This window comes from Aquarana catesbeiana, linkage group LG09 (genome assembly GCF_042186555.1).
Source record: "Aquarana catesbeiana isolate 2022-GZ linkage group LG09, ASM4218655v1, whole genome shotgun sequence".
Classification (NCBI taxonomy): domain Eukaryota; kingdom Metazoa; phylum Chordata; class Amphibia; order Anura; family Ranidae; genus Aquarana; species Aquarana catesbeiana.
The window spans coordinates 202,850,211-202,871,062 of record NC_133332.1 but is presented as its reverse complement, the minus strand read 5'-3'; the positions used below and the strand labels follow the sequence as shown (position 1 = coordinate 202,871,062).

The window sequence follows — 20,852 nt, the reverse complement described above, 5'->3', positions numbered from 1 at the left end:
CGGATGTTTTGTTCGTGCCGCCAGAGGGTCCCAATAGAGGACAGGCAGCATCAAAAGCTACCCTTTCTAAATGGATTCGACAGTTCATTATTCAGGCTTACGGTTTGAAACAGAAGATTCCTCAGTTTCAGATCAGGGCACATTCCACAAGGGCTATTGGTGCTTCTTGGGCAGGGCATCACCGGGCCTCTATGGCTCAGATCTGCAAGGCCACAACCTGGTCTTCAGTCCATACATTCACCAGATTCTATCAGGTGGATGTGAGAAGGCATGAGGATATCGCCTTTGGGCGTAGTGTGCTGCAGGCAGCGGTACAGGGTCCTCAGGTCTGATTGCACCCTACTTGGTTGTGGTTCCCCCCTCAGACAGCATTGCTCTGGGACATCCCATCAGTAATTACTGTGGCTCTGTGTCCCATGATGTTCGAGAAAGAAAATAGGATTTTTTAAGACAGCTTACCTGTAAAATCCTTTTCTTTCGATGGACATCATGGGACAGAGGTCCCGCCCCTCTTCTAATACACTATATTGCTTGGCTACAAAACTGAGGTATCCCTGCAAGGGGAGGGATTATATAGGGGGTTGAACTTTCTGATAGGGTGAGCCAGTGTCCAATCACCAGTGATACCCTATATAACCCATCAGTAATTACTGTGGCTCTGTGTCCCGTGATGTCCATCGAAAGAAGAGGATTTTACAGGTAAGCTGTCTTAAAAAATCCTATTTTTATAACATAATTCAGCATAAAACATTTAAGTGATATTTCATGAGTTAATTTATCAGGGCGTGCTTAGGGGTGGGATTAGGGCGGGGCATGGTAGGGGTTGGACAGGGCAACTGGTGGCGAGTAACCCTTGAGGCCTGGCTAGTAGCTCAGGACTTGATATTTTGAGCCCTGATAACATAAATTTTATTAAGGGCTATAGATATATATATATATATATATATATATATATATATATATATATATATATAATGTATATATATATATATATAATGTATATATGTGTGTGTACTGCATCCCCTAACAATGATCCCATGGATGCAAACTGATCACCAGCATGGATCTATTTCCAGCTTTGTGTGATCAGTTTCACAAAGGACTGCAGGAGAACTGCTAGTATCACCAGGTATTTAGCAGTAGAAGAATTAAAAACTGTATAAGGATACATTAAGAAGTATATGAAGAAGAATAAGCCAACATGTATATAGGACCTTTTTTATTTTTGGGGTAGCATACACTCAAAACATCTTGGACAGTAAGGCAAAAAAAAAAACACTTGTAAAATATTCCGTTTAACTGAGGGAAAACTTTTCTTTGTGATCCACAAACACAATCTGATCCCGGATCAACGTTTTTAAATGTTTTGGTTTTCCCATAAATGTTAATAGCCAGATTTATTTTGTGCATCCAGGCCGTTGAAGCAATCTTTATTTGGCTAGGACAGCTCTTATGGAAGACAATTACACCTTTTCAAGAGTGCTTGTTGTTAAACTACTTTTCCTGTAGGTGCAGAGTGTCTGGAGTTAAGAAGTAAGAAACACAAAATGCTGTTAGGTGATGAGTCTGCAGCAGTTCCTACAATCAGCCCAACTGTCATTAAAGCTGAACTCCAGGGAAAGTAAAAATCTTACCTTACAGTGGGGTTGCCTCTGTACTGCAAGGTTTAAGTGCTTGTCGATTGCAGCTAAGGGGACCATGAAAAGTGGTTTTACTTATCTTCTCCTCTACTCTTGCAGGCTCATTCGTGTTGCAAGACTGGTCCCCACAGCCTCTTCTCCTTTACATTCCAGCAGTCAAATGCCCCTGACATCATAAAGACCATGACAGGGACAGTCCACTACTGACGCATGGGGAAGTCGTGGATCTAGTCAGTAAAGCTACTTCCTCCTAGACCTAAAAAAGCCTTTCCCCACTGCAAGGAAAGAGTTTTACTTTTCCAGGAGTTGGACTTTGAAATGTTTATGCATACCCTGCATTAAGGTAAAAAAAATGCTCATCTCATAATCTACCTCATATCCCCACCCCTAAACACTTACCTGCACATGCTTGTTGAGGGGTCACCCACATGAAGGAAGAGCAAAGGACACCTGCGGGGGACAGAGGTAAGGTACTGCTCTGTGCATTATTGTTGCAGGTAAGTATGACCTTTATTATAAACGAAAAAGAAAAGCTTGCCTTTAGTATCACTTTAAAGCAATCTCCCCTAACCCTGGGCGCATTCCCCAGTGCTCCCTTTTCTGAATATTTCAGGCTGATCATGTGACACACAAGGTCTTCTTCCTCTAATATTCCTTGAGTGCTTACATTTGTTCTTGTATCTTTTATAAAAGTAATGCAGAAATTTGAAAGCTTTCAAAGATAGGGTTTGATTTTGGCTAGGTGAATACTGGGCTCTTCTTGATTACCATTATTATGCCAGCTCATTCAGCTGTGCAGAGGCAGAACAACAATATTTGTTTATTAAAAAAACAAAAAAATAAATTATATAGCTAGACATTTTTTTTTAAATAGTTATAATAGGAGTAACTGACTTTTATAGCTGTCTGAAATGGGCTGTTCTATCTGGAAATCTGTTTGTTTCCTGTCCTCCCAATCAGGTTTACCCTTACAAATACCACTCTACCTACATTTTCCAGCTCAGCAGGGAAAATATTCTTGTTTCCTTCATAGCTGCCCAACCCAAAATTTCTCAGTGATTGCCTTCCTGGACTTCTACGTCTGCTCCAATTTGTAATCTGGGTAGTTTATTCCAAGAACAATGAAATTTACCATGTAGCAACTGAGAGCAACCAGGAATCACTTTTTTCCTAATTTTAGTGCAGTAAATGGACACTGGTTATCATGTAGCCCTTGCATACCCTCCTGTACGATTTGCACATCTCTCTTGCCTTTTTATATTAGTTCATTGAGCTGAAAGTAGCTAAGTGTGATCTGTATATGATACTGTAGCACCTGCTGCTGAAGGTAATCTGAATGGCTCATCTTTACATGACATCACTACCATACAGCATATATGAACAATCCTTAACCTGCCCTTGGTCTTGGTTCACCCTACTGCTGCTGTGTAGCATGATGCATTTTTCAGTGCCTTAGTGTAGTGCTACTCATCTTCCAGGACAACCCATGAGATATAGGCACCTCCTCCAACAGGAATGAGAAACGCATCACCAAATACACTTTGAAAGGAATTCCCTCTGCTAAACTGGTCAGTTTATTGTATTTTCTCCGGATGGAGGAGATGCATCATCTGGAATCTGGGTGAGGGAAGCCTCTGTCTCTCTGGCTTTCCTTTCCTTCCACCCACACCTTTACCTATCTGGCTCCCCTGGGAGCAGCTGGTAGGGTTCTCTGCAAGATTGCCCTCCAAGACCACTCCTCAGTATGGGAAGGAGGTAGCGTGGTTCCCTTCCTCTTTCTGTGCCTAGCAAAGGCCATGTCTGGAAGTGGCATACCCCCTTGACAGGGACTGGCACAGGCTGCATGGGCTCCGGGTCCAGATGACTGGGTGTGTGCACTGTCTGCACTATAGTGCACTTTTTAGAGGGGACTCGCGCAGTAGCTGCATTTGGGTTTGTGGCCTGTCTGTGTTCCTGTTTGACCGGAAGGCTGCCAGGTGCTGGAGGTTCTGGTTCCAAGCCTCATTTTAGGTGGCTCCAAGCCTCATTTTCAGTGAAGGGCTAGAGCTGGCTGGAGACTTTAATAGCATTTCCTTAAAGCACGGGCTGTCAGGGCGCTACAGGAGGAGGATGCAATACTGCATTTCAGATTCTTCAATGCAGACTACAGCTCAGGCGGATGCAAGCACCCTTGGCACTAGCAGGACACAGGTAAGCTGGAGGTTGCTGTACCTAATTACTCTCACTTGTGTTTGCTCCTAGGTTTTTGCCTAACCTGTAATCTGTCACCTGGGGCCCCCAGTGTTGGGCATAATGTGACAGGACACTGTTGGGCGCTCCCTATCTACCGCAGTGCAGGTGGCGCCTGAAGGAGCTCGGCATGAGAGCATGCTACCCCTCCATCCCCAGGTTGATCCGAACACCTACTCCCCAGCTGGAAGGGCTTCTGATGAGTAGTTGGGGTGGTCCTGAATGATTTCCTCTCTGCACTTCATTTAGGATATGGCTCCTGAGAGAGGGGGAGGAATCGCCCATTGATTGTAGCATCCTTCTCTACGGTGAAAAAAGGAGGTGGCTTCCACCTTACACTCGTTGGTTCTTAGGAGACCCCTACCCAACCTGACCAGTGCCAAAATTCCCTACTCCTGTGCTGTTGGCTGTAGGGGTTCCTCAGAAGGTGGATCTAGTGGGTGATTTACTAGCCCCACTACTCCTTCTCACCTGGATTTATGTAGTACAGTCGTCACCAAATGGCAGACTGCAATCCGGTTCCGGACCCAGCAACCGTCCTATCCGGACTGCAGCCAGCCAAATAATTGTCTGTGTCCTCTCCCTGCTGCCAGCTCCCCTACCCCTATGTTTACAGCATGGAAGGCGTGGCAGGTCTGTCCCTTCCCTAACCCCCCCTAGCCCTTCCACCTGTCTCACAGAGCCTTCTATTCCAATTAGTGTAGAGCTCGAGAGGATTGTAAGGCAGGGTTCACTATGTGCGGCCGCAGGGCACAGCAGGGGGTCTGGTGCGTCCCTGTTCACCGTTTTCAGGTCCGAATTTTTGCCTGAATTCGGACCTGAAACGGAGCCAAAGACGCACAGGGCCCTTCTGCTGTGCACTCCGCGGCGCCCCGGAGCTGTGTGAACCGGCTTCATCGAGAGCCGGTCACTCTCTCCTGTCATGCGAATTGAATGCAGGTAAACCCCACATTCAATTCACGTAAGTGTGAACCCAGATTCAGTGTCAGCTGTTGATGGAGGGCTTATTACCTGGTATACTAAGCCTTCGCTCACTCGGGATTTGCCTATATAAGCCTCAGTGGTTATGTGGCGCTTATCTTTGCTATACTCCTTCTCTGTGATAAAGGTCTGTCTCAGAGTAAATTTACAGCCTTCGCACAAGTCTGTCTTTTGCAGCTGAGTTTTTGTGTTGTACTTTGCATCTTGGGTCTGATGTGTAGTAACCATTTTGGGCTGCTGGTTTTGCATGTGGAGTCATATGTTTACATGGGATTCCTACGCTTACACTCTTGCCAGGACCTTAAGTTCAGGTGCAGGGTTTATTTATACATGCTGCTAATGTATTTAGCCTCTGCTTACTGCCACCTGTAACTTCTAGAGGTACTCCAAAGGGTGGATGTTTCTCTGGATAATCTGCTATAGCTAAGGCCTCTCATGCTTTTTTTTTTCTTGGCCTCCAAATTGGATGATCCACATTCCTTGTCCACTTTTGGATGAGGCCTCCAGATTCATGGCCCTTACACCTAGGATTATTACAGCTGGGTGGTTGTATTTACAGTCTACACCAGTTCTTTTGTAGTGAATATTTTCCTTTACTTTGAGAGTGTCCCTGTTATACTGTTATGCATTTGTCATGGACCTTATGTATTCTTTATAAATAACAAAACTAAATAATTTACTGCACAGTCCTCTTGATGCACTTCAGGTGTGGCAATGCAGAAGAGCCTTCTATCAGTGTGGCAGCAGCAGGGGTCTCCTACGTGGCATTTGTGTCAGCAGAAGATATTTAACTCTTTTTAGATTTTTACATGGCTTAGGTTTTGCCTTCACACATATTGTAGTGGGGTTATCTTTTACCACAGTATTAACCTCTCTCAAGACATATGTAGGTTCTGATATTACATTTATGTAATGTCCATCCCATTCCACAGTATTGACCTCTTTCATGACTTTGTCTTGTACAGCTTGGTAACATTTGTTTTGCAGAGTTGTGCAGCCAATTTAGTGTTTTAACGCTAGGACCCTGAGAACATTTGTTGTGCTTTTTTGTTGTTATCCACCCAAGACCACAGTTTTAGACCTCTACATGACTTTTTTGTAGTGAATGTGTCATCTATTTAGAGCACAGACAATGTCCTGGGCTTGCTCAGCAGCACTAGTGCAGTGGTATAATCAATAACACTACGTCTTTTTATATGTGCTTTACTTATGTGCGCTGGTGGTATCACTTGTACTACAGCGTTTCCCTCTTAATAGCTTTCTTTGTACATGGATAGAAATTCAGTTTCTCCAGTGTTTTAGGGCATTTTATGGAATGTCTTGTCTTTTCATTGCTTCACTTTGTGTGGAAGTCCATTTTGCATGTCATGCATTGTTCTTATGCATCTTGTGTGGTGTCTATCCTGTATCTCAATGTTATACCTCTTCCATGGCTTCATGTGAAGATGGTTTGATAGTTTATATTGCTGCATTTATGTAGTGTCTGTCCTTGCGCTACGACAATTGTTTGATATGGTGGTTTAACTATATTTTACACGTTGCAGGTCATCTACTTACATGGTAACCCTTGTGCATGCCTTAGATATGTTGCAATTCTGTATTTTTGTGTCATTACAGACTTCATTTCAGGTTTTTGTCTCACTGCTAGTTGAATATGCTTCTACTATTTGTTTACGGTTGTCAGTTACCTTGATGACGTTATGCGCCACTATACTCCCCCCACAGAAAAAGGGTGCATTTGGAGGCTGGTTCTAGTGGATTTTTGGCATCCCTTAACATTCCTGAAGTATTGTTTTCTTTGACTTTTAGGCCAACTCCCTACTGCTTAGTCTTTTCAGGTGGGAGTAGGTGCACGGTAGTTTGGAGTATCAGCGTTGTTGTCATTTAACAAATTTGTTGTGTATAGCTAGCAGATCCATATGTGCTCATATTCCATATAGAGTGTTGTTTTAATATCTCCACCATAGTTCAGACCTAGTCATTCCATGTAGGGTCTGTTGGGGCTAATCTTTTTCCACTTTACTGTCAAGTCTTCCCCTAAAGTGTGCTTCAATTGCCCTGTTTCTTTGGCCACACAGGCTTTAGGGGCATTCATCTTTTCTTAGTTGACCAGGGCCTCACTAGAGCTTGTTCTTTTTATTATGGATATTGATTTTTTGCAATCGGTCCTGCGTAATTTTGAGCTCTTATCTTCTGATATGGCTTAGAGTTTTTCCTGCAGCTAGGTCCCCTACCTCTTGGTTTTTCTCTCTATTTAGAATGTAAGATAACTGGGTCCACCATATCTATGATATTTATGGTAATCCCGAGGGTGGTTGAGGTCTTTGGGCTTTTATTGACCCTTCCTAATCTAGTAAGTTTTTGCTAATCATCTCATGGGCTGTCATGGAAGACAACTTGGGAAAGCTGGAGTTAGACTTGCCGGTAACTCTATTTCCAGGAGTCTTCCAGGACAGCTGGATTCCTGCCCTTGTGTTCTGTTTGTATATGTTTTGTCCTTCGGTTCTTGTTTAAATCTGACCAGTTCTGCAGATGGATTTCTTTCAAAGTGTATTTGGTGATGCGCTTCCTGTTCTTGTTAGTTCTTGTTAGAGTAGTTGCCTATATTCCATTGGCTGTCCTGGAAATAGTTGCTGGTAAGTCTAACTCCGGTTTTTTGACACCTTGTCATGCTTCATGTGTTTTTTGTGGGAGGAGACTGGATTTTATAAACCAAACTCTGACAAAAGCACATACATGCACTTTACACATGTTTTTGATGTGTTTTTATTGTGGTTTATGGTGCCAAAACCGCACTGCACCAAAGTAGCACCCTTAAAAAAAAAAAAAAAAAAAATGCGATGCGGCTGTGCTGCATTGATTGTAAATAGGCACCAAAGAGAATAATGTGATTTGCATTGTTGTGCAGCGCAGTAGCAGCTACATGTAAAAACACATTAGTGTGAATGGGGGCTAAACCTGTTATATGGTACTTTCTAGACAGGGATGAGTAACTTGGACTTTTCTAACTTAAAATTAGCATCTTGAGGTCAGCTGAAAAAATTTCAGTGCTCAGGCATATTCAGATTTATATGGAGTAAGCTGCCTGAAAGATGTAATATTTTACCACCATGAAGAACCTTTACCAGGGTTAGTTCAGGCCATAGAATATGCTACCAGCAGAGCTGTGATGACTGATTCAGTAGAAAGTTTAAAACGTTTTGTCAAAAGTTTTGCTTTATAGTGTTTGCTCAATCATTCATGAGACTTTCCATCTTTCTACACAGGATAAACTTTTATGTGTTAATTTTTTAATTTGTGCTTCCAAATGTCTCTCCCCAGCAAGCAACCGAAGAAAGGAGGAAAGCAGCCTCCGTCCGCCAACTACGACTCAGACGAGGAGGAAGAGGGTCTACCCATGACCTACGACGAAAAGAGACAACTCAGTTTAGACATCAACCGGCTCCCGGGTGAAAAGTTGGGCCGAGTCGTCCATATCATACAGTCCCGGGAACCATCCCTAAGAGACTCCAATCCTGACGAGATAGAAATCGATTTTGAGACTCTGAAACCCACCACACTGAGGGAGCTCGAGAGATACGTCAAATCTTGTTTACAAAAAAAACAGCGCAAACCTTTCTGTGAGTAATCTCTGCATACAAGGCACAGACATGGGAAGTGTTTAGTCTTGCATGTAAAGAACCTTATAATATCTTTCAGTACCAGGCTTCTAAATTGTAACACACTAGCAACTTGTCTTGTGTCTGGAACCTAAAAGGACATCTGGAACTTAGACTATCGACTTATACCATACTTCATCGTTGCTCTATAATCCAAAATAGATTTTATAAAAAGCAGGATTACCTTTACTTTTATTGGAATTAAAAGTTGGCTCCAGGCAGAAATAAATACACATTTAGCTTAATTTGTATTTCTTAAACGTTTTTACATTTCTACGATTGAGGGACACAGTAATTCAAAGACTATTGGGTTATTCTGCCAACTTCCGGAGGATTTGGACACTGGCAAAAAAAAAATGCCAGCTGGAATAACCCCTTCTCCCAGCTTGAATGATGAATGGAAAGTCTTCCATTTTGCTAGCTACTGTTTCCTTTTGATTAGAAAAAAAATAGTTTACTTTTTCTCTACAAACTGGTAGCTAGTCTCAACTATAGCTTTGGAGGGCATACATGGAACATGTGGCTTGACTGGAATTTGACCTTCAGACACTCGGCTCTGCATTGTGGTGCTTTGCAGACCTGTGTATACTGTATTCGTTGGTAACAGAGCGCATCCTAGGACCAGAACTGTGGCATAGACTCTCAAAAATCCATTTTGTGAGTAGGTTGTGCGGGTCAAGCACTTTGAGCTACCTTGGTAAAAGGACCATTTGGCACCTGCCATACTCTGAGTTTTCCTTGGCTCCTTGTGAGTAGGTTGTGCGGGGCAAGCTCCTTGGGCTATCATGTTAAAAGGACCATTTGGCACCAAAATTATTCAGTTTTCTGTTTTATGGAAAAGGTTAGCGCTGGGGGACTGAACACAACTGATGTCATCTGCTAGGTGGAGTGTCCCATTTTTTGTGTTTTTTTTTTTTTCCCTGCCTGTCAGGGTTGAGGAAGCACCTTACCACTGTTGCTCCTGATCATAATGTGGACTATCCTTTATTCGTCTTTGCTGCCCACCTTACAGGGACTTTCTCACCTTTGGCCATCGCAACTTCTCCTGCTACCAGCAGCTGGTTCGTAAGTATGCTTTTTACCATGAGCTACGCAGTCCCTGTTTTGCAGTGTGACATATCGAATCCCAGAAACAAGAGGAGCAGTCATGGTGTACCCAGTCCCTCAGACTCCCAATCCGTTCACAATTCTGGCGCTGCTTAAAGTGTACCCACTGAAGGGCCTGACCAGATAGCCTGAAAATGTGCTCTCTACTTTAGTCACTTCCATACTCTGAGCCTTCTTTGGCTCCTTCAGGTGTGGCCCCACCTTGGTTTTATTTTATTTACCTTTTGGTTTTTATTAAATCGCAGTCATGCAGGATTTTTAAGCCAAATTGCAGCTTTGATCTCTGACTGCAAAGGCTATAAGTGCACTTCCATGCATTCTCCAACAGAATCATTTTTTGATCTGCTTACAGCTTTATTGGACTCTCTGCCTTCCAGCCTTCCTTTATGCGGACTGAGAGACTCCTGACAAGCTGTATATACCTCCCAAATGTTTAACGGCCCTGTATAACCTTTCATTACTTTATTCAACACTAAAATGAAAAGTTTTGGGCATAGTTACACTTAAAGAAGAGAGTTGCCTTCTCTGTGGCTTCTGCAGTATCCTATCTTAATAAAGCACTGACCTTCCCAGAGGAAGATGCACTTTTGTTTAAGACAAGCGATTAGAGATTTTTTCCAATACCTTATTCTCTCTGGCTAGCCCTACCTTGCAACCTGCCTTGGTCATACTGCTAACTTGCCAAACTCTAGTTGACTGGATTAAGGCCATGAGAGGGGATCTGGTCTCCTTCCAAGCTCTTATTGTGTTTACAGCTCATACCTGCAGGCATAAGCACTGTGTTGGACAGATTATTAGATGTCTCCTGTCTGTTCCCATATGAATCTCCAGTCTGTGATCATAAGAAGGACTCTTCAAATGTTCAACTGCGGAGCTGCCATGCAAGAAACGCCTGCATACCCATTGAGGAATTAGGTCTTGTATGTCCCCAGGGGTAAGACTACTGATCTGCCCCAGCAGAAGAAGCCTATAGTTCAGGCCAGGAAGGTTTACCTCTCCCAAAAAGAGTTGATCTCAGTCCTCAACCCCCACAGCCAAGCCCAAACCAGGCACCCAGCTTGCCCACAAACCTTGGATTTCCAAAACCCCCCCAAGTTCCCACTCCCAGACTCTAACTCATGAGAGTTTTGGGGTGATGGTAGCCTCCTTTTGAGGCAGTTTCATTTGCCAGATGGCAATCCAGACACCTTCATCACAACATTCTGTCATCATGGGACAAGTCAGTCTAGTCCTTGGACAGACCAATTTGCCTTGCATTGAGGACCGGGTTTTTTGTGGCTTGGGGGCTCAGGAATCCTGCACTAGAGTTGGGAGAGTCCTTTCTCCTTTTTTCTTGGGAAAAACCCTACAATGGATGCCGGGAAAAACCCTACAATGGATGCCGGGAAAAACCCTACAATGGATGCCGGGAAAAACTCTATAATGAATGCCAGTCTATCAGGCTGCACAGGAGTACTGGATACTTTGTGGACACAGTGGACTTGGTTGTCCTATGAACATTCTGGAGCTTTGAGCAATTTGGTTGTTGTTGCAACACTGGACGTCCTGACTGGAAGGCCATCCAAACAGGATTCAGTCGGACAGTGGTGTACCTTAGCCATCAGGAGGAGCCATCGGGGAGGAACCAGAAGTCTTGCTCCAGCATAAGAGATAGAAATATTTCTGTCCTGGATGGAACTACACATTCTAGCTGTGTCCGACACTTACATTTCAAGAATGGGCTGTTGGCAGGCAGGCTGCATCAGCTGACAGCGCTTAGACCCAAGGGAGTGGTTCCTTCACCTGGAGGTATTCCAGGACCTGTCACAGGTGAAGGATGCCAGACATGGACTCTATTCAACAACAAACTGGACAGTTTATCTTTTCCCAACAAACTAGATAGTTGTGTTTTTTTTTGTTTTTTGTTTTTTTTTATCCGGCAGTAGAAGTAAATGCTGCAGTGACTCCATGGGATCTGTACAGCCTTTATAACCCTGGTGATTCTTGTGGCACGGAATTGTACCTGTTAGTTGTGCTACTCTGACCTTAGCAGATGTTTTGTGGGTTTTTCCAGATTGCCTGTATCTTCTCTCACAAGGGTCAGTTCATCGCCCAGTTTCACAGGATTTAACAGATTGGCCATTAAAGCCCAGGTTCTGACAGACAGGACTATCTCTGAATCGGTGATCCCCATGAAATCTATTTGGGTGTTATGATCTTGTTCCAAAGATTGCTAGCTACCCATTCTTAAGACTTTTGTACAGGTCTTTTCCCTGTGTGCTCCCTCGTATCTGAGATCTAAATTCGACTCTTTTAACACCTCAAAAACCACCCTTTGAACCTACCGCCATACCAGTGTACACCCCTTAACAGCCTCCTGCAGCACAGTTTAGTGGCAGAGCTCGGGAGTCCATCTCTGCTTTACACAAGACCACCATGTGTGGAAGATCCAATAGGTTAATAAGCATGAAGAAAGGACACTCCAGCACACACTGTTGAACACCCCCCCCCCCCCCATTCATACTTGATTAAATGTTCTTTTTGGGTGTAGCCTTGGTTCACACTGATGCAATGCGCGAAAAGCACAAGATCTGCTGCATTTTTCCCTATCGCATAGCAATCGCATGGTGTCCATGCGATTTGCTGTAAGTGTCAATGTTAGATTTACGACACCCTGAAACAGATTGCAAAATACAGTGCAATGGGATTCAGGTGTGGAAAAAAGGGTCCTGCACCATTTTGGGGCAGATGCAATGCGATTTGAGCCATACAAAATGTGTGGCTCAAATTGCACCGCATTGACATCGCATGTGATGTGCACAGAAATGTGGTGGCATTCATGTGGAAATTACATGAGATGTTCACATGCACTAGTGTGAACCCATGCTAAAGGCTAATAATTGGTTAGTTACAGTGGGGAAAATTAATTTGATCCACTGCAGATTTTTTGTAAGTTTGCCCACTTACAAAGAAATGAAGGGTCTTTAATTTTTATCATGGTGTATTTTAAATTATAGAGACAGAATATCAACCAGAAATCCAGAAAAAACATATGACAAATGTTATAAATTGAGTTCAGCGAGTAAAATAAGTGTTTTATCTCCTACCAACCAACAATAATTCTGGCTCCCACAGACTGGCTACAGTATGTGCTGATGTGGTACACAGATTAGTCCTGTCAATTTAAGAAGGTGCTCCTAACAACTGGTTATGTGTATAAAAGACACCTGTCTACAGAATTTTTATTCCATTCAAATCTCACTATTATGGGCAAGACCAAAGAGCTGTCAAAGGACGTCGGGGGCAAGATTGTAGACCTGGAATGGGCTACAAGACCATCAGCAAGAAGCTTGGTGAGAAGGAGACAACTGCTGGAGCGATTATTCACAAATGGAAGAAATACGATATAACCATCAATCGTCTTCGGTCTGGAGCTCCATGCAGGATTTTGCCTCACGGGTAAGGATGATGAGAAAATACGGGATCAGTCCATAACTACACGGGAGGCAATTGTGAATGATCTCAAGGCAGTTGGGACTACAGTCACCAAACAAACGATTGGTAACACAATACGCCACCATGGATTGAAACCCTGCAGTGCCAGCATGGTCCCCCTCCTCAAGAAGACACATGTACAGGACCATCTGAAGTTTTCCAGTGAACATCTAATGATTCAGAGAAGGATTGGGAGAAAGTGCTGTGGTCAGATGAGACTAAAATTGAACTATTTTGGCATTAATTTGACTCACTCTGTTTGGAGGAAGAAAAATGCTCACTATGATCCTAAGAACACCATCCCCACAGTCGACCACGGAAGTGGAAACATTATGCTTTGTGGCGATTTCTCTGCTAAAGGTGCAGGCTGACTTTGCCGCATTGAGGGGCCAATGAATGGGGCCACGTATTGTAAAATCTTGAATGAGAACCTTCTTCCCTCAGCCAGAGCACTGAAGATGGGTCTTCCAGCATGACAATGACCCAAAACATACCACCAAGGCAACAAAGGAGGCTAGCCAGTCTCTAGATCTTAATCCTATAGATAATGTATGGAGGGAGTTCACAAGCGACAGCCAAGAGACCTTAAGGATTTAGAGAAGACCTGTAAAGCAGAGATGTGTGAAAAAAGCTGGTAACCAACTACAAGAAATGTCTTACCTCTGTGCTTGCCAACAAGGGTTTCTCCACCAAGTACTAAGGCATGTTTTGCTTGGGGATCAAATACTTATTTTACTCACTGAACTGCAACTCAATTTATAACATTTGTAGTGTGTTTTTTTTTTTTCTGGATTTTTGGTTGATATTCTGTCTCCGTCATTTAAAATACACCCATGATCAAAATTTATAGACCCTTAATTTCTTTGTAAGTGGGCATACTTACAAAATCTGCAGAGGATCAAAAAATGATTTTCCCCACTGTAATTGCATTAAATGTACTTAAATAGCTTTTTGCAGGAACAAAAAAAAGTGCATTTAATAAGGAGCCTGCAGAGCATTATATACCCAACATCAGTAGATCAGGGGTGCATTGTCCAGCTCCTGCAGACTCTCAAGATAGCTATCTTGCCCTTACTGCCAACATGGGCAGGCAGTTATTTGTAAGCAAGAAAATCAAGTAACTACGAGGACGCTCACCAGTGCTCTCATAGTTCATTGAGAACTTCAAGCCATCAGCCACAACAATACATCATCATTGTGCATCTTGATCTGTTTACCCTTTGAACCTGCTGGAGATATCATTTTACTCTCACAAAGCCAGTTTCCATGTTGCCATCACCTGTGCGAGGTTTGTGTCTGAGCTGGTTACCTTATTTTGTAAAGAACCTTTTCTGGTATTGCACAGTGGTGTTGAGGCCTAAAACTTGCAAGGTGGTGTTCAGGCCAACACTTCCTAAGGTAATTTCTGCATTTCACCTTAACCAGGACGTTGTTCTTCTGTCCCTATTTATGGATCCCATTCATCAGGAGTATAGGAGAACCTGCTTCTCGTTCCGGTATTTCTAGGTGGCTCAGCCAGATCATCATCCAAGCTTATGTTCTCAAGGATTGGGTTCTTCCCTTTCTTGTTAAAGTGCACTCTATTAGATCTGTAAGCACATCTTGGGATTTTCAGCATCAGGTAACACTCTCCTAGATTTGGAAGACCACCACCTGGTCTTTTAACACTATTCTGAAGTTTAACCAGGTGGATGTTCAGGCCTCTTCTAATACCAGTTTCAGATGTAAGGCCCTTCATGGGGCTCTATGAGCTCTAGTCCCAGCAATGTTGTTTTTCTGGGCTTTTTTGTTGTTTTGCTGTTGTCCACCCCTCAGGTGGCTTTAGGATTTTTAGGGGGGGGGGGGGGTAGATTTACTTAATAGTTTATTATGGGTCACATGAAGATCATCAGAGACGTATTGGTTGTGCAGCCACCTTCAGGAGATTGGGCACTGACAACTAGAGTTGTTAAAGAACAACATAACCCCTCACACGCCCAATGCTATTTGTTCTTGCAGCAACTAAAGCTTATTGGAATTAGTTAGAACTCAGCATTGTCAGAGAATCCATACCCAGACCCCACAGGGAAGAAGCTCTGGAAAGGCCTGTAATGTGACATTAGGGCACTAGGCAATGTGGGTACTAGCTTCAGGCACCTGGTGCACTGTGTGTTTTAGCTGCTATCCAGGGTCATGCTGCACCTGTCTTGTTGAAGCCTGTTCCTGAAGACTCCTGCTCGGTGCAACCACTGGTGGGGTGTTTTTTGTAGGGTAACCTACTCCATGACTGCTCATCCTGCTGAGACCGCTAGGGGTGTTCAGACCAACATTTGTGAGTGCTAGGGGTTTTTATCCTGGGAACCCCACAGCACAACCCCTACAGCAACTCTTTAAACCTTTGTTGCAGCCATCTTCTGGGCGCTGAGACACCCCTAGTGTAGTTTGTTGCTCTTGGTGCATGGGCTACATTATTTCTAAGGCCTCATGCACACGGACGTTTTTACAGCTGCTTTTTTGAGCTTTTTTTTCAGCTTAAAAAGGCCTGTCTATGTTAGTCTATGGCTTCATGCCCACCTAGGCGTTTTTGAGCTGCAAATGGCATAGGCGTTTTTAAGCTGTAAAAAAAACCCAGGACCAGTGGGTTCTGAGAGACGTTTTTCAGCTGTAAAAACGTTCTAACGCTGATAAACGCTCAAAAACATCATTCACCAACCACCAACTTTTAATGTTTTTGATCCATTGAAAAAAAAAAAAAAATTTTGAAAAAAAAAAAACATGCTAAACGCTAACGCGGAAAAACGCTCAAAAACGCTAAAAACCGCTATTGCAAAAACGTTGAAAAAAGTTTAAAAAAAATCACTGCAAAGATACTGGCGTTTTCATAACGTTATTTTAACAGCTTGTGTGCATGAGGCCTAATAGTGAATGGCTGCCCTTTCCAAACGTAGCCAGTTCCCTGCAAGGCTTGAGACATCACTTCCTTGCAGTTGCCTCAGTGGCTTGGTCATGGATGTCATTACCCTTCCAGGGTTTGCCTTACTAGACTGCCAGAATGGAGGATCAAAAGTGTAGAGGTATCAGTGGGCCACACTAGCTTGTGACCCTCCTGTTAATACTAGGAGGGATAGTATTTCTTCCCTAAAAAACAGATACTGACAGCCCAGACCCCTTTTTCCTCGCTGAAGTTCACCCTTACTTCAAAGGCACCTCTGTCAGGTGAGTTTTCCCTTTCTTCTGCCCTGTCCAGACAAGAATTCTCCTCTGCCATGCTGAAGTTCATGGAAAAGGTCTCACCTGTGATTATTCACTTGCAGCGCAAGGGCCACAAGAATTTGCATACACCATCTCAACAAGGTTCTTTCAATGATTTTCCTGGAGGATACTTCTACACAATCCATAAAGGATGAGAAGGGCAGCCTTTCTGTCATGGACATCAAGGTGCAGGAGCCGTTTGTGGACATAGCACCAAAACCCAAAGACACCACTCGGTCTTAGTGGTGATGGTTTGCAAGTGTCTAGCAACCTGAGTCCACTGCACTAGGGCAATGAGCATAGATTCCTGTAAAAGTCACCAGCCACTTAGTTTTCCCTGTTCAATATAATGTGCAGTCTGAGCTGTACAAGGATTGGCCTACTCCTGATAGTTTTTATCCCTCCCAAGCGCTTTGCACAGCAGTTCTCTTTAAAAAGTGGTCTGTTCTGGTGGCATATCTGGCCATTTCATGCCTTGACACTGACCATCCCTGTCTGATGTCCCAGCGTTCATGGACCCAATGGACAAATGCCTAGAGGCCCTTTATTTGGTTGACTTTTCCTTGGTGACCCCTGCCTTACAACCTGCTATTGTGGCTACATCCACTCTAAAGTGGATGTAAACCTGATTCGTAAAATCTGACCTAGGCACATCTATCTCTCTAGTGTTTTCCTATCTTTCTCCAAAGCCTTGAGACCCGAGTGTTTCTGCTGCTCTGCTACTCTGTTCTTCTGTTATCAGCATGACAACTTCTGACAGGTTCTCAGTAACCGAGATAAAACCAGCCTGAAATTTGTGTCGAGGAAGGTTGCTATAAATGGATTAGCAGAGAGTTGTCTTGTCACAGCTCTGCGTATTCATTCCTTGCTTCCTTTGCCTATGTGGAGTGTGTGTGCCCCTTTTATCTAATCGGCTGTCTTGGCTGTATGCTAAGAATCCATTCCCAGTGCTGAACAGGATAGAAAGTCTCTACCACAATGTGCACTTTATAAAGAATATACCAAGTTAAAGACAGCAGATATACATGTAAAATTTTTGTAGGGAGATTTGTTTCATCCCGGTGTGTCATCTGAGGCTGTTCACTTTACTGGGTATATGTGAAGATTTACATCCACTTTAAGACCTAAGTTTCTCATCTGCTGACATTGCTGGTGATCAAAATTTTATCCTTTTGGACCCCACTGTTTTCCAACAACTAGGGCATGCCAATAGCACCACTGTACTGTGTGGGTAGACTGCTGGGCCTCGTACCCAGCAGTCTACCCACACAGTACAGTGTCTGTGTCTCCTTTCTTTTTTCCATGCAAAGGACCTTTTGACAAAAAGAAAAGGTGGGGGGAGACCTCAGATGAGGGAACCCTGAGAGGTAAAGCATCTACTAAGGCGGCAAAGGGCAATACTAGAGTCTTATAAAAAAAATATACAAAAGTTTATTCAATAGAGGTATCTAGTACTAGAGCTCCTGGTATGGGATCGCAAGCTGTGGATCAATGCATAGAGCCTCTGAGTTCATGTACTTCAGAGCTCCATATACAGTGGTCAGATAAAGATGTGTGGAAGTGACTACTGTCACTTAAGTGAGTCCTGCAAAAATTAGTTGATTTTCTGCATCTAATGATGATGACTAGATAGATGCACTAAGGTTGCTGCTGAAATGGCTGCTGATCACTGATGAACAATAGATCATTAGCCTCAATATGTGCACTTGACTGCTGGTTCCTAGGAGGCATACAGTGTTAGGTCTCAAGGTGTATGCCTGCACATGTGCACTTCCAATTCACAAATTCGCTGATATGCCAGAAGTAGTCATATATATACAACAGTCACACAAATGTCAGTAGCTAGCAATGCCCAGAGGTGCTGGCTGCAATAGAGCAGAGTCCTGCTTGATGGACAAATTGTATGTCAAGTTAGCAAGCAGAGAAAAAAGATATTGCAGAGGTGCATAACAGTTCTGAAGCAAGACTTGAGGCAGAGAAGAGATACTATAGTACCAGATCCTGTAGCCGATGATACAGGTACCTTCGATTCTTACGGCCACAATCATGAAATCCATGCTGTGTGTCTCAAGCCATCCATGGAAAAGTAGAGAGACACTGCTGCTTCATAGCCAGCACAGGCGGAGGATTCATGCAGTGACCGCGGAGTATGCTGCGATAGTTCCAGGCGGATCCATAAGTTCTATTAGCCATCAGTCAGGCTTCTGCTCTCCCAAAGCCTGATGAATGGGGGATCGTTTGGGCGGAGTCACATGACCGTGATGAATACGCTCTTCATATTCATTCCTTCCTTCCTTTGCCTATGTGGAGCGTGTGTGTGCCTTTTATCCAATCAGCTGTCTTGACTGAATGCCAAGAATCCACTCCCAGTGCTGAACAGGAAGAGAAGATCTCTACCACAATGTGCACTTTATAAAGAATATACCAAGTTAAAGACAGTAGATATACATCTAAAACTTAGGGAGTTTTGTTTCATCCCGGTGTATCATCCGAGGCTGTTCACTTCACTGGGTATATGTGAAGATTTACATCCCATTTAGGACCTTAGTGTCTTGTCTATCATTGCTGGTGATCAAAATGTTATCCTTTTGGTTCCCACTATTCAACCACTAGGGCACATGCCAATAGCACCACTGTACTGTGTGGGTAGACTGCTGGGTCTCATGTGCCTGAGCTTTGATGTCTCCTTTTTTTTTTCCATGCAAAGGACCTTTTGACTCACGTGTTGGGCTGCAGAACAGCTTTGTTTGAAATCGCTCTTTCAGGTAGAGGAACGTCTCTTCGGCAAGTTCCAGGACTCCTTTATCAAGGGAAAGACCAGCATCTTTCATTTTTCTCAGGCCTCTAGGTTCAGGACTAAACCTGAACACCCACTCTACCACAAGGCTTGGCCCACCAAGGTTTCTAAGCACCAGGATAATTCCTCCAAACAGTGGGAAACAGTTAATAACCTTCGGGGCCCAGAATATTTTGGACTCCTAGGTCTGAAGAGTGGTCTCTGAGGGTTACTGGATAGAGTCACAGCCTCTTCCACCACCTTGCTTTATACCCCCCAATATTCTTGTCTTCTCTGAAAAAGTGTGTGGACTTCTGCACTGCCCTGAAACAATGTGCAGGTCAGGGTGTTAATACCCTGCCCTTGGAAGGGGAAAGTTTTCGGGGTTTCTACTCCAAGGTAGTAGAATATTTCAAAACTCTGGGTTTAAGGGGCCTCGATTCATTCTAGTGAATATGAAAACTCTGCAAAGTATCAGCGAGATCTGTTATTTCCTTTTAGTGTATTTTCTGGCTTTGTTGGACCCAAAGATCATTTATCTACATGTCCCCATTTTTCCAGTGCACCAACGCTTCCTGTGTTTCACTGTAAACACTCAACACTACTAGTTTGTTGTCCTCCTCTCCCTTTAGACTGTCCACTGTGCCTTGGGTCTTCACTAAGGTGCTGGATCCTGTGCTTGCCCTTCTACGCTCACAGTTTCCCCCGTTGTGGGATATATGGCCAACTTCCTCCAGTCAGCTCATGCATTGTCTGCCAATGACCATGCAGAGTTTCGGAAAGATTCCGCACCCCCAAAGTCACCGCTGGAACCAAAATATAATTTGCTTTCTTCTGGATACAGTCCTGAGTATTTCCTACCTACAGTATTTTCAGGTGGATTATGCAGCTGAACTCTCAAGCCTATCCGCTTAAGGACAAGGCTCTCCTTTTTCCTATTGGGGTGCACGCCACTGGGCCTGTGAATGCTTCTTGTGCTTCCCAGCATCTGTTTCCCTACTTTGCAAGGCTGCCTTCCAGGTTTTCTGTTCGCAGGTTCTCCAGGTTTATACCAGGTGGATATTCTGGCCTCTTCTGATTCCAGTTGTGGCTGCAAGATCCTCTGGGTGGCCTCCTTGAGCTGTTCAGATGCTGACCTTCTGTTGACCTTGGTTAATGTGGGCCTATTAGCAGGTATTTTCTGTTTTGCCCGCCCCTCATTTGGACTGCTTTGGGACTTCCCAATGTCCAAATATTCTCCTTTGACCACTAATGAACAATTTAAAATAGGAATTTTTGACCTGTAAAAGTATTTTCCAGGAGTTTTAGGGGACACAAGTCCCATCCCTGTGCTTTTACAGCTAGCCACGAAAGACATGCTAGGAGCTGGAGGGGTTATGCTGTTCTTTTACGACGACTCTGCTTGGTTGTCAGAGTCCTAGTTCCTGAAGGTGGATCCATAAACCTGTGTCTCTGAATATCCTCCTGTGTTCCAAGAAAATGATTTTACAGGCAAGTCAAAAATCCCCACCCCTCTGTCTATTGTCATGCTTCTTATACAGCTTTTCAGAAAACTGAGGCATGCTGGGTGTAGGACAGTATCCATATCCTATTGAAGGCAGCAGTATAATCCAACAATCTAAGAATTCTGGTGTCCCTCAATCAACTCCAAGAAATAATATTTACGGTAGTTATAAAAGTCCTATTTTTCTGTTCAGCTGGTGTAAGGACCTGAAATACTTATATTGAGCTGTGCACCAGATGAATGTTGAAATT

General features: G+C 43.7%; 1 protein-coding gene across 10 annotated transcripts in view; it reads left to right on the top strand.

The window, feature by feature from the left end:
- The window catches only part of BRD3 (bromodomain containing 3), a 123,631-nt gene that overhangs the window by 86,018 nt on the left and 16,761 nt on the right, over positions 1–20,852 (top strand). For 7 of the 10 annotated variants that reach the window (XM_073599575.1, XM_073599576.1, XM_073599581.1 and 4 more), the window contains one exon: positions 8,172–8,470. The exons of the other annotated variants lie outside the window; for them this stretch is intronic. In XM_073599575.1, coding sequence (XP_073455676.1) covers positions 8,172–8,470 — 299 coding nt within the window. The remainder of the gene's footprint in view (positions 1–8,171; positions 8,471–20,852) is intronic. 10 annotated transcript variants of the gene reach the window in all.